The sequence below is a fragment of the Corylus avellana genome, chromosome ca6, assembly GCF_901000735.1.
Source record: "Corylus avellana chromosome ca6, CavTom2PMs-1.0".
In the NCBI taxonomy this organism is placed as follows: Eukaryota; Viridiplantae; Streptophyta; class Magnoliopsida; order Fagales; family Betulaceae; genus Corylus; species Corylus avellana.
In genome coordinates, this window is record NC_081546.1 from 552,368 (window position 1) to 571,716 (window position 19,349).

The 19,349-nt window shown below is 36.5% G+C and overlaps 3 protein-coding genes across 3 annotated transcripts; 2 read left to right on the forward strand and 1 right to left on the reverse strand.

Moving 5' to 3' along the window:
* Nucleotides 1-142: 142 nt before the first annotated feature.
* LOC132184445 (lysine histidine transporter-like 6) lies at nt 143-3,486 on the forward strand. The gene is made up of 8 exons (XM_059598086.1): nt 143-288; nt 363-508; nt 703-1,086; nt 2,152-2,545; nt 2,638-2,743; nt 2,877-2,968; nt 3,059-3,127; nt 3,206-3,486. The coding sequence occupies exons 1-8, from the start codon at nt 265-267 to the stop codon at nt 3,302-3,304; spliced, it is 1,314 nt and encodes a 437-aa protein (XP_059454069.1). The 5' UTR covers nt 143-264; the 3' UTR covers nt 3,305-3,486.
* A 2,982-nt stretch (nt 3,487-6,468) lies between these two features.
* On the reverse strand, nt 6,469-11,963 carry LOC132184999 (GDT1-like protein 4). Its single transcript, XM_059598806.1, has 13 exons — nt 11,464-11,963; nt 11,276-11,344; nt 10,348-10,407; nt 10,191-10,238; nt 9,177-9,265; nt 9,035-9,071; nt 8,910-8,957; nt 8,552-8,620; nt 8,423-8,467; nt 8,270-8,331; nt 7,378-7,450; nt 7,185-7,276; nt 6,469-6,693 (listed from the first exon to the last, which is right to left on the reverse strand). The coding sequence occupies exons 1-12, from the start codon at nt 11,479-11,481 to the stop codon at nt 7,205-7,207; spliced, it is 690 nt and encodes a 229-aa protein (XP_059454789.1). The 5' UTR covers nt 11,482-11,963; the 3' UTR covers nt 6,469-6,693; nt 7,185-7,204.
* A 5,270-nt stretch (nt 11,964-17,233) lies between these two features.
* On the forward strand, nt 17,234-19,026 carry LOC132184151 (protein ASPARTIC PROTEASE IN GUARD CELL 1). The gene has a single exon (XM_059597664.1). It carries the CDS (start codon nt 17,548-17,550, stop codon nt 19,006-19,008), a length of 1,461 nt encoding a protein of 486 aa, XP_059453647.1. The 5' UTR covers nt 17,234-17,547; the 3' UTR covers nt 19,009-19,026.
* Nucleotides 19,027-19,349: the final 323 nt, after the last annotated feature.

Consider the following 19,349-nt stretch of genomic DNA (forward strand, 5'->3'; position numbering starts at 1 on the left):
ACACGTGAGTTTTATAAGAACTCTCTCACATTTACTACCAAGATTGCTAGGAATCTAGATCCCACTTAAGTTTATCCTCCATTACTGCTTTTATTTGATAATGACCTTAAAAGAGGAAAAGTGGGGGGACTAAGCAATTCAAAATTCCCAATTTTCACTTTATTCCATCACACTCTGAGGCACCAACCACTACATATACATGAAGATCATCACGGAACTCCCATACTGAAAGGGTCTGAGAGTCCTTTAATTTTGATTGCAGAAATGGTTTCAGCTTCTTCTCCAAAGGTAAGCAACCCTTGATACATCCACACCCCCACCTTGTTATTTCCTTAACTAGACTCCTTACTGTTGTCTTGCAGGAAGTTGCTAATTCAGACAGCAAATGGATAGAGGAGGAGGACACCTCTCGCCGTGCCAAATGGTGGTACTCAACCTTTCACACTGTCACCGCCATGATTGGTGCAGGAGTGCTCAGCCTCCCTTATGCCATGGCCTACTTAGGATGGTATATATATTCGAACTCAACTCAACATATATAATCTTCCGCCTGCTAAGGAAATTCACGTAAAACATTTTCGAAGATCGAAAATCAGCCGGCTAGCTGAAACCATTTTATGTAGAAACAATGGAGGCTAAAACTAGTACTAGTAGTGTAGAACAACTCTGTTTTTATTAATATATGACGACGTCGTTTTTCAGGGGTCCAGGGACAATGGTTTTGGTGATATCATGGTGCATGACCTTGAACACAATGTGGCAGATGATACAACTCCATGAATGTGTTCCAGGAACTCGATTTGACCGATACATTGACCTTGGCCGACATGCCTTTGGCCCAAAACTGGGGCCGTGGATTGTGCTTCCGCAGCAACTTATCGTCCAGGTCGGCTGTGACATAGTGTATATGGTCACGGGAGGAAAGTGCCTAAAGAAGTTTATGGAGATTACCTGCACCAATTGCACACAGCTCAAGCAATCCTACTGGATCTTGATCTTTGGCGCCATTCATTTCTTCCTGTCTCAGCTTCCCAATTTCAATTCTGTTGCCGGTGTTTCTCTAGCAGCAGCAGTCATGTCACTAAGGTACCTAGCTACTTTTCTTTCAGTCTTTACTAGCAGACTTAAACCACTTCTGGGAAAGTAATTTTTTTACTTTTCTAAGCCAAATAAGCACCCAAAGATAAAAAGAAAAAGAAAAAGAGTTGAAGGGAAAGAAAGTTTTATGATAGATTGAGAATCTTTGGAACCCCTCTGCCTCAGAATTGAAGTAAACACAACCCAAGTTTGTTTAAATTGTTGTAAACTTACCAAAATTATACTAAAAATAATTGTTAGCCAAAGCTTTGAATCCTCATAGAATAACTTAGTGATTATTGTGGCCTTGCTTCATTCAGAGGCATCTAATCTAAATCTAGATTTTTGAGGCAAAATTTGCCAGCTTATTAATCCACCTGATTATAACTCCTTCAGTATACATGAGCTCATAGATCATGCCTCCCCAGACCTATGAAGTATCTATGAAGTTGAAATCCAACCATCTACAGTACTCAGATACCAGATAAGGAAACCACTGTTTCGGCCATAGTTTTTGGACTAAAAATAGAGTTTCTCTTAACATGGACACTTTATGCTTCCTGTCTATAATTTCTTATTACTTCAGTTGGTACTTATCGTTCTGCTAGCCTCATCACCTTTCAAGGATATAAAAATATCACCTTTGCTACAAAAGAGAGAGGTTAATTATGAACTTTTGGAGAACAAAGCGCAACGAATCATGAAGCACTCCAAGAAAAGATCGAGTGGCCGGCAAAAAGATGCATGTGATCCATAACACTAGACATACATGGTCTAGAGCAAATTTTCTATTAAAATTTCCTGCTACTTTGTAAATCAATTTACTGTAGAACACAACCATGTTGAATATTGAAAGATTATAGATTAAATATATCTTGGTCCCGCACAGGCAGCTCGAATGGAAGAGCCTTGTGTTTAAGCAATATCTATGGTTTGCAGGCGAATGCAAATATTCGGGAGTTTACTCTGTAAAAGTGGGTTTGAAGGGCTCTGCTTTAGAGTGACTCAACATTATTAAAAAAAAAAAAAAAAAAAATTATTATTATATATCTTACTCGGTGGTTCTGATTGCAGTTATTCAACTATAGCTTGGGTGGGTTCCTTGAGTAGAGGGCAGATAAGCAATGTGAGCTACGCATACAAAAAAACAAGCTCAGCCGATTCAATGTTTCGTGTGTTTAATGCACTGGGTCAGATCTCGTTTGCATTTGCTGGGCATGCAGTGGCACTAGAAATTCAGGCCACCATTCCATCAACTCCTGAGAGGCCTTCAAAAGTACCCATGTGGAAAGGTGCACTTGGAGCCTATTTTATCAACGCAATATGCTATTTCCCGGTGGCCCTTATTGGATACTGGGCTTTCGGGCAAGATGTTGATGACAATGTGCTAATGAATCTCCAGAAACCTGCATGGCTCATTGCCTCTGCTAACCTAATGGTGGTCATCCATGTCATTGGCAGCTACCAGGTGCGAATTCATGCTTCTTGGTGTTTTATATGATCATATACATATATAGTAGATGAGAAGTGCAGCATAATGTAATGAAGAAGATTTTGTAGGTCTATGCTATGCCTGTATTTGCTTTGCTGGAGAGGATGATGGTGAAAAAGGTGAATTTCCCACCAGGAATTTTACTCAGACTCATCACTCGATCTGCTTACGTAGGTGAGGTTCTCCATTGCCATTTCAGGAACAGAATCTGAGAGAGACAGAGAGACACGTACAGAGAGGTTAACTGTTTTATTTTCAGACACTCCATTAATTGAAAAATACTAATTAAGTTCCTCAAATATTGCAGCATTTACATTATTCGTTGGAGTCACCTTCCCTTTCTTTGGGGATCTTCTTGGTTTCTTTGGCGGATTCGGTTTTGCTCCCACTTCATATTTTGTACACTTCAATCCTCTTACTTTGTTTCTTTTTTAACTAAATTACACCCTGCACTACTGAAAGAGTAAATTCAAATGAGCATTGTTGCAGCTACCCAGTATCATGTGGCTGGTGATCAAGAAACCAAAGAGATTTAGCACCAAATGGTTCATCAATTGGGTAAATTTAAGCATTCCTTTCTTCTTTGGGTGATCAATCACTGTTTATTTTTCACTGACACAAGTTTTTGTATTTCAGGCTTCCATATACGTTGGACTTTTCATCATGTTGGCATCCACAATTGGCGGCTTCCGGAATATAATTGCTGATGCCTCCACATACAGCTTCTACACATAAATTGTGGTGATTATGTTATTGGATAGAAAATGTTGTTGAGTTGACTAAAAGTCTAAAACTCATTCTACCGATGACTTTCTCTATGTACCTTTTTAATATTGAATGTTAAATTAGTAATTGTACTAAAAGCTTAAATTAATAGGAAGATGTTTATTTAATTAACATTTTATCGAACCAGATATCACGTGAAATATTTTAATTGAAATTGAGGTAAATTGTGGAAGTCAGATATCAAATTCACAACATCTGCTTTCATACTATTTTGAATTATTAATTGTACTAAAAGCTTAAGTTAAGAAGAAGATGTGTATTTAATTAGCATTTTAACGTTGAATTAATAGAGTAGATATCCATTCTCCATGATCCATTATATGCCATATGAAAAACATAGCTCAATTTCCATGGGATGTCAATAACAAATTGGGGATGAATGGGAAGAACACCTAAAAGTTTTCTGTGTAAAGATTCTTTTTGTAAAAGCAAAGAAAAAGAAAAAGAGAAAGATACTACAACTTTAAAAAGGCTAGTTTTTGTTTGGTTGATGAAAAGTACATGAAAAGAAAAAGGACATTCATTGATATATACTTCATTTATAAATTTTTAATATTGGATTCCATATAGTTAAAGAACATCTTTCCGTATAAGACTAACAGGGCCGGTATCAATTTGGACAGGCAAACTCTATGATCAAGACCCTTTCTCATTAGTTATCTAAATTGACTGTAATTCGGTCACCATGTAAGTAATAATCTCGCAATTATAGAAAGCTTACACAGCTAAACACTTGAGATAACATGACGTGACAAGATTGACAAGCATTAGCGCGAAACTATATATTACCAAATCCTTCAAAATATACAGACATTCAAAAAGACTTTTTTTTAAGCAAGATAACGATAATGTTAATAGAAAACAAAACTACAAAAAGAGGGGGGAGGTAAGGACCTCACAAACACCTTATGACCATGTTTGAGATTGCATTTGAGGAATACAACTTTTAAGTCAAAAAGTACTTTTTGGCAAAAGTTTCATTTTTAAGTTTTTATCAAAAGTGCATTTTAGTCATTTTTAGGTTTTTTGGACCTTTAAAAGTACTTTTAATTTTTTTTTACCAAACGACTACTTTTTCTTCAAACAAACTTTTTGAGTGTTAAACGCACTTTTATACCCTAATACAGTCATAATAGTGTAAAATTAAAAACTAAACAAAAGTAAATTCAAAATATCTGATCTCATAATTCCTCTGCCAAAATCCTCCTTAATCAAAGTGACTTAGAATAACTAAAGACAAAGCTTAGGACAAACGCATGCTTATTTTTTAATGCAACCCCTTTTCATTTACCAGTAAGATTCTTAAAGAAACAGAAATAAGTGGTTGTGGAAAGTGATCGATGCGACCCAAGAAAGATGATTGAGGATAATTTTTTTTATTTTGAGTAATGATAATCAAATTCAAGCTTCAGGGTCCAGCTCAATCGGGGAAGAAAAAGCTTAGGTGTGTCATGTATGGGTATTTGTTTAACATACTTTGGGTTGGGCTTGTAATGATGAATGTTCAATTTTCAAACGAAGTTGGTTCAAAGCGACAACAAATGGCTGGTTAATGGAAGAAGATTCGGATTCTCACTAGTTTGTTGAATTATTAGCTAAGCTAGCAATTCAACAAAGAACTATAAAGACTCACATATATTATTGGAAACATCAAAATTATTAGAGAAATCTATCCGATTAGACAATATATCTTCGCGGCCACAAAAAATAACTTTTTGAGGAGACTGACGTTGGCAGATGGGTGGCCCATCGGCCTTTATTGTACACACTCGTTTCATGTCACAAATCTTATTGAGTTTATTGGATTGGGAACACTGGAACAGTACTTGCACTGCATTACAAAAAATGCTGAAGAAAGTCTCATCAAACATTTATTACCCAACTGACCAAAAATTTTCAACGAAGTACCGCACGTAGTGGAGGAGAAAGCCACTAGAGAGTGCTATCACGTGTTGGTGTAGGGTCTGCTGCTTATGTGTTGTAGTTTTTAATCTTATTTTTAAGGGTCTAGATTTAAACAACACGACGCCCCATTTTACAACTTTCGTTTGAGTTAAAACAACATGTATTCTTTTAACTCCCTCTCTTTCTTTTTCTATGAAAGCTCTTTGCAGGTGTCGTCAATTGGGGGAACTGAATACCCATTTGAGAAAGTAAGTTGAATTCCGATAAGAAAAATGACAACAAATGACAAAACATGAGTACGCATTTTTCCTTTCTTTCTTTTTTCCTGATGTTTCTGAGGAACCGAACAGACAGAAAAAAAGCTCAAAAGAATATGTAGGTCCACTCAACATTTCTCATATGGGTATTCATGTTTTTGTTTTATGTTATATCTCTTTTGTCCTGAGTGAGTTTTCTTTTCCTTATTAACAGAAAGTTTCTCTCATGGAAGAGGTGGAATCCAATGTCTATTAAACATTTGATCTGAATCCAATGTTTTTGGGTTTCCCGATAATCAGTTTTTTTTTAATCCAATGAAATGATATTATATACACAGTTGGATACAAGAAAACAAAATCTTTATCATGAAAAATAGATCCTCTTTCATTTAACATTTTTTTTTTTTTTTAGCAACATAACCAGTACATTAAAACAAAATAAAACTACAAAAAGGAGGGAGAAGGGACCCCAACAAACACCCCAAAAACAGCTATCATTTTGACATGGTATAAGATCAGGAAATACTTGTACAAGATTTAACATTTATTCAAGATGAACTTACAGGAAATACTTGTCATTTAATACACGCGCAGGATATTCACGTGGGCAAACAAGAAATATAAAAATAGAAGATGAAGAGAAGGATATTGGCATAGAACGAAAAGGGTTGTCGAATATAATTCTCTGTGGCTCAAAACGACATGCAAACAAAACATGTTTGTTGTATCAACATTCATTACTTGCATAGATGCAGCAACGTAAGATATTTTTACAATTTCACAAACAAAAACGAAACAATAATGATTTAAGGACGAAATTATAATCCGACTGCATTTTCAATGAACAAAGCCGTACTTTTACCTGAATTTTATTTTATTTTTTGTTTCAAGCAAATCTCAAAATTGTATGCATAGTTGAAAACTCATATAACAACTTAGGAAGTGTAAACATAAAATTAAAAGAGAGAATTCATATTTAATCTACTCATACCAGGTATCCAAATATGAAAGATTTATTATCATACATAAAGATCCCAGTGATATATCATTGTCAAGGGCTAGAGTATAACAAATGTTGCTGCCCGTAGCTTCATAAAAAAATCACAATCGTCAAAGGATAAATCTGAGACATTTAGCAGCTGCCCTAACCACTGGCAGAAAATCTTTGAATGTTACCTGCAACACAAATAACAATAAATAGAAATTTTCATAGCAGAGTACAGGGCACATAACTCCCTATGATCATCTACTTAAGAAGTACGACAATTTCTACAATTTACTATTCATCTTAAGAAAAAGATCATTGTATAAGACCTCAAACAAAAGTATCCCTCTGTAAGCACATTGCGTCACAGAAATCCCATAAGGATTCAAACTGAACTTCAATTCCCAAGACTCAAAACAGCAACGACTACAATTTGATCAATGAAACCAAATTTTCAATCCCCTTCACGAAGTTGAAAGAAGAATAGAATGCTTCAAAAGCCTAAACTGTTTTGGGGTATAAAATGGTTAAGATCTTGTCATCCCCATGCTATTAGGTCTCTCTCTCTCTCTCTCTTTCCCATGTGGCCAAGCTAGGAAGGGCAACTTTTCTCCCACCATACCAATCTAGGCATATTTCGCACCTAAATGTGTAAGGTAAATGCATTAAGAATATTACTAACCATTAGCAAGATCGTCAGTGTCATGACTCAATTGTAGAAAGGAAGGATTGAATCCCAAAAACAATGAAAAGAACTCCACCTGAGAGTGCAACCTGCAAAAAATATATATACATATAATTTGGATCTTACAAATTGCTTGCCACAACCATGACTATAGTATGAAAAGATAAGCAGATTCAAGTTCAAGAATTACAAATTTCTCAGATATTTGAGATGCCAAGCTCTTTCCACCAATGACGGCCGCAGTAGTACACAATGCTTGTCCTCTGAGAGAAGGAAACACCATCACTTAGATTTACTAAGAATAAATACATAGATTTAAATCACCCCATATCTCGAGACACTAACAAACAGCTCAATTATACAAAAGTTCAATTTTCTTCTTGTATACCCCAGTGCCGAAAAGGATGTATGAGTAACATAAGATGCTTGACATTCCTCCCCTTAGTGAAATGTCCAAACTAATAAACAAGGCTTATTGTTAACACAAAAAATTAGGAATACGATCCTCACCTTGCTGGAGCAACTTGTTAAGCAAATACGAGAGAAAGAGGCATGTAAAGATATATCCCACACCCATCCATCATATTGTGTTGGACATATATCCCATACCCATGATCATGTTATATTATGTCAAACACAGACACTCCGTATTTAGAATGTCTTTGAGATATCATACCAGAATAATGAACATATATCTTTGAATAAAATATGGCCAATCCAGGAATGATTTTGGAAAGTTTACATCGCATACTATTATTCAGACCCTCTGTGTGCCTGATAGGATTAAACATCTGAATTTTTTATTTTTTTTCCTCTCTAAAACATTGTTTGAAAATATTCCAGTTTCTAAGAAATTCAATCATTTGACACTAGAACATAAACAACAGATGGGGCACTGCACGATGTAGATATTGCAAATCACATGTGCACATCTTCTATATGCGCACGCACACACACACACACAGCTAATTACATGGATAGATATAATAGAAGAAAAATGATACAACTGGAAAGAGTTTAAAACAACAAACTATCAGCAAAGCTCCAATAGATACATGGACAGATAGATAGGCATAACTTACATAATTCCACCAAGAACAACACCAAATGGGTTCTCATCTGCAGCCAAACCAATGGTAGCTAGCTGAAAAGACAGTTAGACTCAGTACTATATTGTTGATGAAGTAATGATGATTCACAAACACACCCAACATGCTTTCCTGGGCAATGCTTACCTGGCTCTTGTCACCCCATTCACCAAAAAAAGTAATAGAAAATGCCTGCAGTATGATCATGATGAAACTGGTAAGGTGTTAGTTAGCCATGCTAGTTTTGCATTTAATAATCCATAGAAAAAATATAACCTTTAAAAAGATTGGCGAAAAGAATTGTGAAAGAAATGGCCGTTTCTGCTTTTTCAAATCATCACCATCCTGTGAGGAAAGACAAAAATGTTACAAATTATTCAAACATGAGGCATGATGCATCTTACAGATTATAAGTCAAAAAGGCACCAGTTAGTCACCACAATGACGAAATTAAAATGTCCCAAGACAAATCAAACATGTTAAGAGTACAGAATCTTCTGAACATTTCATCACATTGTCACCATTTTTTACCAAAATGAAACACATAGCAGCAGTCACTAAAAAGAAAACACGGAGGAGGCGAGAAAGGGGAGATCATTTTAGGCCAAATGCAAAAGATTGAAATATGCCATACCTTACTACTCTTTTTAGCGGTTGCTGTGTCGGCCTTCCAATCAGCATCCTAATCAAACCATAAAGGTAAAGTCAATAAAGGCCTCAAGTTAAATATTAGGCGTGAATTAACAGAAGAAAACCCACCAATTTTGCTTCGACTTCAGCCAACTCCTCAGCCTCCCTGTGGTGAACAAGGATTAGACTCCAGTATAAATATTTTAAATGAGATCTCTTATTCATGCAAAGGCAGCAAACAAGTGAATGAATGAAAGAAACAAACCATTACCCTTCCTCTGTAAATCCATCCCATAAAGACCATAGGCCAAACCCAAAGAACAACAATGTTGTTATGTGATGAGTCCATTTCCGAGATATCTGCATGATTTAAGATTTTTCATGTACATATTAAAACAAAACAAAAAAAGTAACACAAGGATAGAATGAGGACCAGTTTCACGTTACTTTAAAAGATACATGCATTTGACCACATGCTACCAATCAATCATAACAACTGAACTTAAATTAACGTTCTACATCAAAATGTTCAACCAACATGAATGAAGACTCAAAAGTTCACCAATATCAATTATAGCATATAACAACACTAATTTTGTACTAAAGATCTTGCAGGCTACACTATATACCCTCAACTGTTGTGGTTTATGTACATCACAACTTTATTAGCCTAAAGGAGTCACAAAGAAACAGAAGCTAATGCCACCTCATGTTTCAGCAACAACTGTGGAATCGTTGGGCTGTTTTTTGGCAACACCATCTCAGTCAGCTGGTTGATTATGCTAGTATTATGGCATAATCACCAAACTGATGGCATAACTGAATATCACCTCCAGCATGATGAGGTGTTGATGATGGCCACCATGGGTTAAGATCTGTATGATATATGAGGGAGAACGGTTACATATGACCCTTGTTAATCATGACAAAAGACAAGTCTAATAGACTAATACCAAGCAGCTTTTCAGAAACTAGCCCAACAGAAGAAAAATCAAGTTTACTTGCAGCTATACGGGTTAAAAATATTAAATTCAAAGCACCAAAAAACTCTGCAAAGAAAAACTTCAGATGTAGACCATTATCTTCTATTCTTGTATTAGTTTTCAAAATATACAATTTTCAATCAAAAATAATGGATGCAAATATCACCAATTATCTAATATTGGTTGACATTCTACATAAGACATGAAACATATCCTTTATACCATCAGGATCAACTTTTCTACAAGCATCAAAAAATTTAATCCACAAGGACAAGCAATTTTTACAAAGACAGGATCCTAACCAAATTTGGAGCAGCCCAGCCAACAAGAACAGAAAGAATAGTCATCACCTAAGAATCAACAAATGTTTCCAACACTGTCAGGCCTTAAAAAGTGTATCAGATATCAGAACTAAAACCAAATAAAAATAAATGTATCAGATGCAAGAAACACACTTACAATCAAAGCTGAAAGGCAACCGAACAAGACAAGTCTCCTAGGATGACGCATAGCCAGGATCTTAAAACAAACATCATAATGTTAGAACAAGTGCAGCTGTGTTTACATCATTTATGTCAAAGGAACATGAAGTCTAGACTTCATTTTTCACTCAACGTACCCTATCAAAGGAAATTCAAGAAAAAATCTACAAACAACATGACACTCGGCCCAGAAGTTAACCAAACAGGAAAGGAATAGGCACTTAACGAGTACAAACTTCAACATCAAAATTGATTGCCACTAAAATGGCAAACATCTACATCAAAAATTTAGACGCTTTAAAATTACATATCCTTGCAAATGAAGCATCTTCTAATTGTTTTGCATTTCTTCATTTGTGAACTCTACCAGCAAAAAGCATCATAATTAGTGCGACCTCGCTGCAAGTAAAGGACAAGCAGAACGGGTTGCAGAATCACAAGACATCACCTCAGAATACAACTTTTCTACAAAACCGCCATGAGAGGTAGTTTCCAGGTGAAGTGTTCACCAATAGAAGAAAAATTGATCATCCAAGAATCAATAGTATGATATTAATCCTCATGCCATCACATGCAGTGGGCTCTATTGAGCCCACCCAACCAATCAGGGGTACTTAGCTCCATAGTGTACTGCTTCATAATTCTCATTCACAATACCTCTCTTGCCAGCGACTTTATAAATTAAAATAAACTGACTAGCTTTGTGTTCACGAAACAGTATATTACAGTAATCTCTAAAATCTAATTAGAGTTACTTACAATCTTGTACAATAGACAATTTAATCATATATGTAACTAAAGCAAAAAATAAAAATCAGATTCCAAAAGAATAAATAAAAGTGACTACGAAATCAACAAAAACAAAAAAGAAGACAAAGATCAATGAATTTGGAATAGATGCTAACCGCGGCGGCGAAAAACGTCTTGTCGCCGATCTCGGAGAGCACAGTCATGGCAAGCGACTTGGTAAAACCCTAATTAACCGGAAAAAAAGCAGAAAAAAAAAATCTCATTACCGAATACTCATTACAAATCCAAACAAAATTGGGACAAACAATACAGCTTGATTAAAATCAGTTAGAAGCCAATGAACCTGCACGACTGTGCTCATTTTTGCTGAATTGCAGTGAAGGAGCTGAAGACGAAATCAGAGAACAGAGAAATCCAAGCAGGAGTGTCAGAGGGATCAGATTCTCCCCGACTCCTACTCTCCGATCTCTCTCTCTCTCTCTCTGACTCTGAGTTTGGCCGAGTCGTTGACGTTGTGAAATCCGCTTTAAAGGAGAAAAATAAAAAACGAGAGACCGTGTCCATCCGTATCTGTGCGAGTGTGCGCGTGTGAGAGTTTTTTTGGCGCGTAGGATTCGATTCGTAGAGTACACAATTAGCCTTTAGGAAAGAAAAGATGCTTTTGAGACCTCGCACTCGCAAGGGATCCAGATCCCTGGGATCGGGGGCATTTTCGATAATGCATTTACTTACGCAACACCGGGTGCGTGGAGGACGGATTTTAATACAGGCGCAGCGCCGGGGGTTTACCGTTTACCTGAGGCTGATGTGGTTCGGTGACGCTTTGCTCGTCTGTTTGGGGGTGGAATCAAATGATAGTGCACGTGTTATGGCGCTCAATTTCAGCAGGTTGGGTGTCACTCGAAGAGTGACGAGTACGACGAATCTCAATTCTCATAGTATAGGAGATATGCCACCTAATTTTTAATTAATTGAAGAATCATCCCACACAATGACCTAATTAAAAACTATATAAAACTTCACTTATTTCCTCTAATTGTAATGGATTCTGCAATATCATCACTAAATTATTAAAATTTGTAATATGCTTGTTCAATGTTTTAGTATAGTTTTTTTTTCTACTTAGAATGGTAGATCGGAGAGACTAATTTTAGTTGTTCTATTTAGGTATGACTATAGTAATACCTACTCGTTAGAACCCGCACAAAAATAACATAGACAGTAAGAACCGCATGCGCTTCCTCAATATTTTAGTATAGTTAATTATAGACATTTACTTTTCTTTTTTTTTTCTTTTTTTCTTTTCTATTCCTTATAAACATTTACTTTGATGAGTACTAGGTACTTTAGATTAGATAGTGTAAAAAAAAAATATATATATATATATATATAGATAACCATGTGACGTCAAAATGAAAAAAAGATAGCTAGTGAGTTAGAATATATGATAAGGATTGAAATTATTTATTATAAATGAAGATTTATTTATCTTAGGGTTTAGTTTCTTAAGCTTTTATTTATAGTATTAAGTTAATAGACTGAACCATATAATTTTTTATCTCTTTCTCTTCTTCCATATCTTTAGTTAATTATAAGTTTTTTCATTGCATGCAATTATGTTATGTATCCATTCCGTCCTCTTTCTTATGTAATTTTCACTCCTTTTTCAAGAAACTTGGTAGGTCTCTATCCATCCATTTCATTGTCCATAATGAATCATATTTATACTGAGATCTGAAGGTGGATTTAACAGACAAGGTTATTTTTTTTTTTTTTTTTTTTTTTTTTGTCTTTATAATGTTCTCTTCGCAATAACCCAGGGAGGGATGTTTTAATATCTTTCATCAAAGCAGAGTGGCCACAATCATTCCACTAAACATATATAATTATTGCTATTTTATTCGAGTATAAAAAACTTTTGTACCGAATAAAAAGAAATTAAGAAAACAAACCTTAGATGGGGTTAGTATTGTATCACGTTTAATTTGATGCTAAATTCTTTGTCCCTTTCAGCTCAATCATCATGACCTAAAGACATAATAAAATAAAATAAAAAAATAACCAAACGGAGCCTTTTGTTATCCGGCTAAAGTTTCCAATTATTTAATGTATAGCCTACCCGAATAAATATCTGTCATGTAACCGGTGGTTCTAATTGCACTTAGATCGGGTAGCTTTTACAAAATGGGAGTTTGCACATATGCACCGAGCTAGTGAGCTACAAGCCTCCTTTATAAATACCCGAATAAATATCTGTCATGTAACCGGTGGTTCTAATTGCACTTAGATTGGGTAGCTTTTACAAAAGGGGAGTTTGCATATATGCACCGAGCTAGTGAGCTACAAGCCTCCTTTATAAATACCCGAATAAATATCTGTCATGTAACCGGTGGTTCTAATTGCACTTAGATTGGGTAGCTTTTACAAAAGGGGAGTTTGCATATATGCACCGAGCTAGTGAGCTACAAGCCTCCTTTATAAATACCCGAATAAATATCTGTCATGTAACCGGTGGTTCTAATTGCACTTAGATTGGGTAGCTTTTACAAAAGGGGAGTTTGCATATATGCACCGAGCTAGTGAGCTACAAGCCTCCTTTATAAAGGGCTGCACACACAATTCAGACAATCAATTATAAAGAAATCTAATTTATCTTAGTGTTGCTCTCTTTAATGAAAATTCCCTTGTAGCTATCCCATATCATGCTCACTCACTAGGGATGCTAGATTTCTTAAAAAATAAAAATAAAAAATTCAAAAAATTTGGTTCTGCGTTACCGTCTCATTATTTTATAATATTAGTCATTAGATGGTTGATAATCAATTTTATTTTTTTTTATAAACTTTGCACTTCTTCTCATATCATTGAGCGAATAAATCATAGATGCCAGCTCATAACAAAACAAAACCCAAAAGTCATAAATGGTAAAGATTTTTGTGTTGATGACTTAGGATTGACAAAATAGATATGTGACAAATAAATAGGTATTCATTTATCCTATACATGTTACTATTTTTTCTGACGCTTATATGAACCTTATTATAAAAGAACATGCATAGGATAAACGGGTCGTAAATAAGTCATATCATGTACCTGTTTTGCCAGCCCTAGTTGATGTATTTGTAATTTATTAATCCCTAAAGTAAAAAAGGCTTGAGTCTTTCGCAAGTAATTGAAATTAAACTTAACTATATAGTATTTAATCAAAAACATATGAGTAATTATATAAAAATGACTAGAGTTTTCATTGTGTTATCCCAACTTTTAAAATTACTATTAAATTTGAGTTGATTATTATTGAAGTTTGATTTACTAATAATTTTAAGTCACGTCATATTTAAGATAAAGTCACATATATATATATATAGAGTAATGATTTTTGGCACATCAGCGTACTTGAACAATAAGCACGCCGGTATTAAAATATTATTTTACTAATATTTTATAATATTTTAACACCGGCGTACTTACTGTTCAAGTATGCCGGTATGCCAAAAATTACTATATATATATATATATATATATATATATATATATATATATATATATGCCTTCTTCCGATCTGTCATCAACTATGCTTTATCTTCCAAGTAAATATTTATAATTAGTAGAATAATTTAAACTGTATAAATAATATTTATAATTAATTAAATTGACAAGCTCATTTTATCATTCATAAACGGCCAAAACCTATTACCATCCGAATCAGACAAGAACAATTATTTTATAGAATAAATACGACAGTCTTCCCCACGTTCTGCGCCGGGATATTTCCAACAAGTGCACCAACCCAATGACTTTCCACCCATTTGACCAGTTCTACGTTTCGTACATGCAACGAAGTCTCCGAAGAGATGAGGACAACAAACAAGAGCCGTATGATAATGTTAAATTATTACCCTCTCAAAAATTAATTATTTAATTAATATTTTAATATATTTTTTTACATCTAAAATTAAACAATACTTGAATTATTTTAATTAAAATTGAATACATTATAATACTTTCATATAATACTATTTAAATTATTACTAATTCCATAAGTTAAGTGAACAATAATATTTTTCAATTGATTTGTCCCTATTACACGATATTGAAAGTGGATGCTCAATCATGTGATGAAATTAGGATACGCGGGGCGTAGCTATTGGGGAGGAGGGATTAAATTTTATAAAGATGCATAAGATATGATGAGAGAAGGGTGTAAAACAGGGGACAAATAAGGAGTTGTCAAAGGGGTTGGAGGGCGTTTTAGTGGGTTGTCTTTATTAACTGCCATGGGTTGTTTTCTAGTGGGTTGTCTTAAACAAGCCAATGGTTTTGTAATATTTGGCTGTTTGTAGGGCCTAAAATCTCCCTTTCCCTCTCACGTCTTATGTCTAATTTGTAAAGTAGATCTTCTGTTTATGACAATCTCTTTTTCTCTTCATGAAATGACAAATGGCTTTAGGAAAAGATTCAAGAGTAATGCCATACAACTCCTCAAATCAATATCAAGCTCTTATGTTATTCTGTCAAATAGAAAAATAATAAACACTACACCCTTATTTTCACTCGAATTTGGATCATCTTCGGTTTAAATGAATTGGAGTGAATCCAATTAATTTTATTTAAAGGGTAAAATTGTCCACAAAAAAATATCATCACGAAGTCTCTATTGGAGGGGAATCATTTCACTTTTATTCAATTGAGTTGATATAACAGTAGTTATATGTTGGTTTTTTTTCTTAACAAGAGTTCATCAAAGGATTGATGAGCACAATTACATCAACATAATGAAATGCGGGTAGGATATGAGTAGTGCTAGAAATCTCTCTTGTGTCTCTCTTGTGTCATTCTAAGAATTATATAGTTTATAAAATTATCTTTGAGTTTGTGATTGATCATTATTGAATTTTGATCAACTGGTGATTTTATAAACCATCTTATTTTTTGAGTGACATAAGAGGGATACAAGAGTGACTGATAGAATTACTCGTAGGATATAGATATAGTATGTAACATTACTCTTTCATGGGTTTTAATATCTAATATGTCATTAAGTACATCTCTCAATTATATTAAGCATTACGCAATATGCAAATGAAGCATATGTAGCATAAAATGGTCAAGATTTATTCATCAAAATTGGAATTTTCCATCTTGAATTAGATAGTATTTGTCTTGAGTCTAAATACGAATATGGTAATTCCATTCATTTTTGTTTATATATATATATATATATATATATATATTTTGACATGTCCGCACAAGAGGGGGAGGAGAGATTCGAACTAGTGACCCCCGCTTCATGAAGCGTGATTTCCAGCTGATTGAGCTACTCCTTGAGGACATTTTTGTCCATAATTTTAACAAAGAGACAAGTCAAATTAATTAGCAATTGCCATGTGTTTTATATGTTCCATTAATATTATTTAAAAATTAAAAAAAAAAACAAAAACAAAAACAAAAACGACAAACCAAAAAATTGGGCTGGCTTATTTAGACCCAGGAGTGAAAAAGACCGGTGTATATTTACTTAATATTTTGAACTGCAATTTGGGCCGACGATGAGTAAGTGTTAGAGGGCTTGAAAATGTTCTGGCCCACTCAAAATAGTGAGTATTCTTTTTAGTTGGGCAATGTTGTGCTCGGCCCTAACCAGACTCCGGACTAGACGGACTACAGCCCGTACCAAATGAGGGACAAAAGGCTAGTTTTGACCTAATGATTACATCCACCCCACTTTGCAAGCATAATTATGAAAACAGAATGTAGGAGCGCACGATTACAATCTTATACATAAACCAAAATCATGGATTAATTTGCTTCAGTGGGCGGCCTCCTTGAGAGTACTTTTTTGAGTCCAAGCTTACCTTTTGACCTGGAATGTTCCCAAGATGGTCACAATCAAGTTGCTTTTGGGCAACCTCAACTTAAAGGGACGACAACAATAGGTCCATGAATTATCAAAAAGAGCACAAGTAGCGTTTACAGCACTATACCCATTAGAATAGGGATAAGGCTCTGACAGGGCCCCTCTCTCTCTCTCTCTCTTAACCCCTTATAATTTTCTCCGCCTATCTTATAAGAGATCAAAATGTAATAAGAGTAGATTCTTACCGTACTAATACATAGAAAAGATTACTAAGTAGAGGAAGAAGCAAACATTAGCTAACATGCAAAGGCAATGACACCCAAAAACACATTGTGAAAAGCATTGGATTATGCCTCAAGCATATTTTACCCAAGATGTAACGTACATCAAATCTAAATCCCCCAAAACGTCCTTTACGCCCTAAGATTTGGTGAGGTAAAAGAGCATTCAAAGCTCCTCTCCCACCCTATACCCTTTTGTTTTGCTCAATGTGCTTGACGTGAGTCACTGTAAATAAAAAGCCCACAGCTCCCAAAGCTTTTCTCATACTCTCCGATTTCAGTGGCCAAAATGAGGTTCCTACTGCACATTATCTTCTTCGCCTTGTTTTACACTTCGGCGACGGTGGGTTTTGTTCGCTCCCGGAGCTCACCTCAGAGCCCCAAAACGACCATCCTCGACGTCGCGGCTTCGATTCAAAAAACCCAAACCGTTTTTGCAACGCAAGCACTCTTCAACCAGCAGAAACCGAGCTTCTCAGCCAAGTCTTCGCTCACTCTTCAACTTCATTCGAGAATGTCAGTCCAGAAACATTCTCACAGTGACTACAGGTCACTGACTTTGGCGCGGCTCGAGCGCGACTCGGCCCGAGTCAGATCTTTGACGGCGCGGTTAGATCTAGCGCTTAGAGGCATTGGCCAATCAGATCTCGAACCGGTGGATACGAGGGATGGTCAGGGGTTTGCAGCTGAGGATATACAAGGTCCGGTTGTTTCAGGGACGAGTGAGGGAAGCGGCGAGTACTTCTCACGCGTTGGGATCGGCAAACCGCCGAGTTCCGTGTACATGGTGCTCGACACAGGCAGTGACGTCAACTGGCTACAGTGCGCTCCCTGCGCCGACTGCTACCAGCAAGCCGACCCGATCTTCGACCCGGCTTCATCCGCTTCGTACGCGCCGCTCTCGTGCGAGGCCCGGCAATGCAGGTCCCTCGACGTGTCCGAGTGCCGCAACGACACGTGTCTCTACGAGGTGTCCTACGGCGACGGCTCGTACACAGTCGGCGACTTTGTGACCGAGACCATCACTCTCGGCACGGCTTCGGTCACCAACGTAGCGATCGGCTGCGGCCACAACAACGAAGGTTTGTTCGTTGGCGCCGCCGGCTTGCTTGGCCTCGGCGGTGGCTCTCTCTCGTTCCCGTCTCAGCTCAACGCCTCGTCCTTCTCATACTGTCTCGTGGACCGTGACTCGGACTCAGCCTCTACTCTCGAGTTCAACTCACCTCTCCCTCCTAACGCCGTTACCGCTCCGTTACACCGTAACCCCCAACTCGACACGTTCTACTACCTCGGCCTAACCGCACTCAGCGTCGGCGGTGAATTGCTGCCGGTTCCGGAATCATCCTTCCAACTCGACAGTACTGGAAACGGCGGAATTATCGTCGACTCGGGCACGGCCGTGACTCGGTTTCAAACGGACACCTACAACTCGCTCCGTGACGCCTTCGTGAATGGCACACGAGACTTGCCGTCTACTAACGGCGTGGCGCTGTTCGACACGTGCTACGACCTGTCATCGAGGTCCAGCGTCGAGGTCCCAACGGTGGCGTTTCATTTTCCAGACGGGAAGGTGTTGCCGTTACCGGCTAAGAATTACCTGATACCGATTGATTCGGTCGGAACGTTCTGTTTCGCGTTCGCTCCCACTTCCTCGGCGTTGTCAATCATCGGTAATGTCCAACAGCAAGGGACACGTGTTGGGTTCGATATCGCTAAATCTGTTGTTGGGTTCTCACCCAATAAATGCTAGTACGAATTAATTCATTTTCGTATATGATTGAGCATGTTTTAGGTCTTGTTTTACGATTTAACCCCAAGGGATTTTCCCTTTTTTTTTTTTGAGTGGATAGAACATCATCTAGTTGGGACCGTTGCAATGGTGTCGTTACTGTTGTCGGAAGTTTTGAGAGATTCGTAGCGATATGGTATATACGATAACATAACCGTTTCTCGTACGTTCGACGATGAATAAAACAGTGAACAATGATGGATTCAAGATCTAAAATTAAAAATCCCTCTATACCAGTAGCAGTATCTAAATCTGATGGGTAGTTGCAGACCATGTTAATACGGCTACAAGAACTCCATTTC

Coding starts and splice junctions, on each gene's coding strand:
- LOC132184445 (XM_059598086.1), top strand. CDS start 265: ATGGTTTCAGCTTCTTCTCCAAAG. Junction 1,087..2,151: donor GCAGCAGTCATGTCACTAAG/GTACCTAGCTAC, acceptor TTCTGATTGCAG/TTATTCAACTATAGCTTGGG. Junction 2,546..2,637: donor ATGTCATTGGCAGCTACCAG/GTGCGAATTCAT, acceptor AAGATTTTGTAG/GTCTATGCTATGCCTGTATT.
- LOC132184999 (XM_059598806.1), bottom strand. Junction 8,621..8,909: donor CCGCTAAAAAGAGTAGTAAG/GTATGGCATATT, acceptor CTTTCCTCACAG/GATGGTGATGATTTGAAAAA. Junction 7,451..8,269: donor GTTGTTCTTGGTGGAATTAT/GTAAGTTATGCC, acceptor TCCTTCTCTCAG/AGGACAAGCATTGTGTACTA.
- LOC132184151 (XM_059597664.1), top strand. CDS start 17,548: ATGAGGTTCCTACTGCACATTATCTTCTTCGCCTTGTTTTACACTTCG.